Below are 5,165 nucleotides of genomic sequence, written 5' to 3' on the forward strand. Positions count from 1 at the left end.
TGCAAATAAAACAGAAGTCAAGCTACAAATCAAACAAGTCGAAAATACAACTACAAGCATCATAAGACAAACAGCAAAGGAAACACAAGATACCCAGTTCAGATTGAAGAAGAGAAGGATTGGTTAGAAATTTCTTTGTGTCGAGATGGGGAGGCTGACCCCAACGCTCCTCTAAAACAGTCACAAAGGCTCGCTCAGCCTCATCCAACATGTCCTAAGAGTACCTGGAGACCCTAACATCCTTCTGCCACTCTAAGGGAAAGGCGGGCTCATCATTTTCATCCAAGAAAAAGGGCCGAGATCCTTTAACAGCTCGGACCTTGAAAAAATAGTTTTTAAAATCCCAAAACGATTCATCAAACATGGAAAAAACTTTCTTTCCTTGGGTAGAATGGAAGGAGACCCAAGCTGACTTCTTTTTCACCACGCCAGGCTTAGTCAAGACAAACAAACAGAAAAAGAGAGATTGGGAAGCAGGAATACCAAAACCATTACACAACAATTGGAAGATTTTAATAAAACCCCAGGAGTTGGGGTGAAGTTGAGAAGGGGCAACATTACAAGACCATAACAGGTCGATTTCAAATTGAGTAAAGGGAAGAGTAATTCCAAGTTGACCAAATAAAAAATCGTAGGCATAAAAGAAAGGGCGATTGTCAACAACTCGAGTCGAGAAACAGACTCTCTCGTCAGAGGAAGGAGGAACAAGCTCATAATTCTTCTCATCACCAGAGTTACTACAAACGCTGTGAAACTGCCTAAGCTGAGAACAAAACTCAGAGTCAACCAGCGAGACACACATGAGAACCATGGAGTCCACCCAATCGGCCATACCCGCAGGGACCTGGGAAGGCACCGCTACGACGTTATTTCGGGAAGACATGAGGACAACTAAGATCCTACAAAAGAAAAGAAGAGCGGATTACTCAAAAACATCTCGGGCACGGGTCAAAACATCTCGACGGGCGGATAAACAAAAGGAAAACCCCAAGACTCAAACCAAAAGTCTTGGGGCATCCTTTGGAGGCAATAACAAAAGCAAGGTTTCTAGGAAAAACCTACACCCCAGTATCTTTCAAAACAAGGAAAGAAGGCCTAAAGCAGCAAGCATTTCGTCCATCAAATTAAAAAACGCAAAAGTCATCAAAGCAACTATCTTTCTATAGTCTACCAGCAAAAGGACTGTCAACATCAACAAATGCCAAACAGAAAATCACCAAAAGACACAACCTTTCTCAGAATTAGGCAAAAAACCACCATCAAAAGCACAAACAGAAAAGGCGATAGCGTGCAAAAACCTAAAAGCATTAAGCAAAAGCAATCATGCAGAAGATGAAGAAACTCCAGAACACATGGTGACAGACAGAAACGGCGGCAACATGCAAAAGAAAAAGATTCGCACCAAAAAACAAAGAAATTCCAGAGCATGCAACAAGTCAAGCATGATAAAAAACAGAAAGATCCAAACTTTCTCCAAAAAGAAAAACAAACGAGGACAAATACGAAATGGGACTAACCTGGAGACGGAAGAAGCTGCGAGGAAGAGTGGAAGCGCGGAGACAAAGGCTGCCCAGAAAAACGCCAAGTGACGAAAGCAGAAGCGCAAGCGAAAGACAGAAAGTGAGAGAGTGAAAGAAAAAATGTGAAGAAGTTACGAAAAGGGCGAAGGAGAGAAACCATTTTCTTGAGTACAAAATTCAAAAAAATAGAGAAGTTAGGGGAAACGGGGCAATTAAATGCCAATTAAATGCAGATATTAAAACCGCTTGCATTCCCAAAACAGCGCCCGATATAAAAGCGCGCGCTTTTAGAGGAAAAACGTTCTACATTCAAAAACTTCTACAAAGGAATTCGACAAAATACTTGAGTTCGGCTTCATCAGAGAAGGACCGAAGTCAAAGACTCAACCTCAACAAAAAGACCGAGCTCAAGCAGGGGCACTGTTCATACCCTGGGTTGAGTTACCCGACCCGGGATGATTGGCGACAAAGCGACCGACCTCTTCAGGTCAGACTACCCGACCTCTTCTAAAGAGCTCGGCTAAATCGACAGGAAAGCCCAATAAAGGGCCCAAATAGAGGAACACGACCCAAATCCAAAGGCAATCCCAGCCTATAGAGATAAAGGCGGTTCCCTTAAAGATAAGCTGACTTCATCCAAAACAGGATAAGATAAGATAAGATAACTAACTTATCTTATCAGAAAGGTCAGCCCCCACTACTATAAATACACTGGAGCACCCAGGTATAACTCATACTCTGATTCTACTAAAAACCTGCTCAATACCCTTGCTAACTTAAGCATCAGAGTCTCTTGCAGGTACCCCCCACCCTTCGGTGGCAAAGGATCAGCAGCACAACCAGTCCAACAAGTCGGACGTACCATCTCCGGTCGCCATTCACCAACCGGACACCTCGGTTCTGACCAGCACAGAAGATCTCGACCGAGATCGACCTACAAATTCAGGTAACCCTCGGAACAACTGCTATGTTGGTGTTTGAGTTCTCTATTCCTTCATTGCTTAAAGGTTCGAATAGGGCCTCAACGGGTGGAATAGCCACATCGGAATAGGCATCAACGCCACACATGGAAAGAGCTTCTCTTGTAAAATCTAGCACATCATGAAATGTTAACTGCGCAGCTGATGGGCTGGGACAAAAGTTAAGCTGCGGGCATATGCCACCAGCGATGGTAGATACCACCAACCTAAGGTGCTGCCGTTCGGGGTCGGCATCAACTTCATAGCCATGAGGGAAATGTTCTGCATGTGAAACTGACGCCGATATGTTAGGAGAGTTGATAGGAGAGCTTCCAAATGATGGCGATGGAGTTTCTTGTGCGAGTGAGCTGCCGTGTGGAGTGTGGTCGGATATTTGTATGACTTCATCAACAATGACCGTAGGTTTGATGTCGAGTGGCGGCTTCAGAGGTAGGAAACAGGGAACCTTCGTACACATATTATAGTCATTTGCCTCAATGATTAGGAATTTGTCTCCCCCAACAAAACAGACAGTAAGCCATCCACCGTCTTTAAGGCCATAAAGGGTTGAGAGATTTTTGTATCCGGTAACAATTATAGCGGTACGGTGTCCCTTTTCAATGACGACATCAACTTCGTTGCCAGCAAAATCATAAAATGTCATGTAGTTCGGTATTACATCCTTGAATCTCCTAAAAAATATGGATGGTAGTTCACCCATGTCCTGAAAAAAATAAGTGGATTTAATAAGTTCATTTTCGGTAGCAGGGGTGTAATAGTTAATTTTTAAATGAGTAAGAACAATAATAATCAACCACTATCAAGTAGATATATACCATATCCGGATTGATTTTCATGTAAAAATATCTTCCTTAATGATGAAAACCGTTAGACGCCATGCCTAATACGCGATGAAACCACTGATGTTAAGTAATGGATGCAGGTGTGAATGAAATTGTTGGAGTTATTTCTAGCGTCAGGTTGAAAACAAAATCTGTAAATATATAAAAAGGTAGAAACAGATAAAAAGAGATGAAGGTTAAGAGATAAGGGCCACGAGAGTTTGACTTCTATTTGTTTATGGATTTGTAATTGTAATGATAACAACTCTGTAGTGAGGATGTTGTCAGTAAATTCATTGTTTCGAGGCAAGTTTTGAATGCACCGACCCAGCTAGATTACAAAAGTGAGTTACAAAAGTATATTAAGAATATAGTAGCATATATTAGCATGTACTTAGTATTAAGATATTCAACAATAATAGCATATATTGGGATGTACCTAGTATACGCTAAACATGAAAAGCTGGAGATATATGTTATTAGAGAGTAGATATTAAGTAATTACTATGAAACAATAAAAATATGTAGAAAAAATTATTTTGGAATTTATACATGTTATATTAGTTAAAATGCATAATAAGAATTATTATTATTATTATTATTATTATTACTACTTCCTAGTAGTACAGTAACATGATTAGCATTTAAGTTAATTAAAAAATTAAAAAGTAAAATGAAATTTAGATTCAATGGGTACTTTGGGTAACTTAGAAAGAAAGAAGAAGGATTAATAACATAGTAACATATATTTTCATATCCAATCTACTATACATATTCTGTACATTCTGTACATGAGGTTCAGGAAGACTCTCGAATATGTTTACGATAGTGTGGATTGCTTGCGCTGCTTGACACGTAGGAAACGCACTAATGAATGGGCCTTGGTTTCATATATAGTTATAAGATATTTAGAAAAATGTAATATTTTATCTTGCATATTTGATAATTTTACATTAACTAAATTATTTTTTTATACAATGATTATAATTGTTTAAAAAAATAAATAGTGTTTGAACATCGAATTTTGCCCTATTTTACATATACATTAATATGGCTGTTACAAATCCAAAATCATAACTCGGCGTTATGCACCATAACTCGGCATCAGGCGTTACAACTCGGTATTATGTGTTATAATTTGACTCAACGGATTATAGCTTGGAATAAAAATGTCCGACCAGATACTATAACCTACTAATCTCTAATAACTACTCTTCAATATACATGATCAACGAAAGCATAGCCGACCTATTCTACCTCACCTATAAAGGTATGATATTTTATCCTGAGACGACACATTGAATTCACAATACTAACTTAAGCATCGGAGTGCCTTATGCAAGTACACTCCCCCTTTGTTCACACCCTCCGCGACGTGATATATCTCTGGACGAAGAACTCAGACCTTCAAAGCCCGTAGCTCAGCATTGAGGACAACAACTCGGCATCGACTGTCAGGGACCGAGTTATATCCAGGTTACTCACCCAAAAATAATTGGCGCCCACCGTAGGGTCGAGAACATAAAGCCTTTTTTATTTATTAGCCTCAGTACTGTCGCGTACATCCACGGCTGACGCGCCTCTACCTACACCATCTGAAATTCTTCGGATGGTAACCGAGCTACAACTAGCCAACCAACGTATGGCGCAGGCCAACCAACGCATGACAGAAGAAAATCAAAGAATGGAAAATCAGATTGCCGAATCAGCAAATGCTCGAATTGAAAACAATAATGATCGTCATGAACAACCAGAGGATGAAGAGCACCAATCTGATCCGTTGAAACTATTCGAGTTCAAGAAGCTCGGCCTCCGCGAAACGAGGATGGTCAACCAGAAAACGA

General features: G+C 40.1%; 1 protein-coding gene across 1 annotated transcript; it reads right to left on the bottom strand.

Annotated features, from left to right (window-relative positions):
* Positions 1-2,462: 2,462 nt before the first annotated feature.
* Positions 2,463-3,336, bottom strand: LOC110263149 (uncharacterized). The gene is made up of 2 exons (XM_021103940.2): positions 3,316-3,336; positions 2,463-3,203 (listed from the first exon to the last, which is right to left on the bottom strand). Exons 1-2 carry the CDS (start codon positions 3,334-3,336, stop codon positions 2,463-2,465), a joined length of 762 nt encoding a protein of 253 aa, XP_020959599.1.
* Positions 3,337-5,165: the final 1,829 nt, after the last annotated feature.

The sequence above is a fragment of the Arachis ipaensis genome, chromosome B1 (genome assembly GCF_059453495.1).
Source record: "Arachis ipaensis isolate K30076 ecotype BB chromosome B1, ASM5945349v1, whole genome shotgun sequence".
In the NCBI taxonomy this organism is placed as follows: domain Eukaryota; kingdom Viridiplantae; phylum Streptophyta; class Magnoliopsida; order Fabales; family Fabaceae; genus Arachis; species Arachis ipaensis.

Coding starts and splice junctions, on each gene's coding strand:
- LOC110263149 (XM_021103940.2), bottom strand. CDS start 3,336: ATGAAAATCAATCCGGATATG. Junction 3,204..3,315: donor TGAAAATCAATCCGGATATG/GTATATATCTAC, acceptor TATTTTTTTCAG/GACATGGGTGAACTACCATC.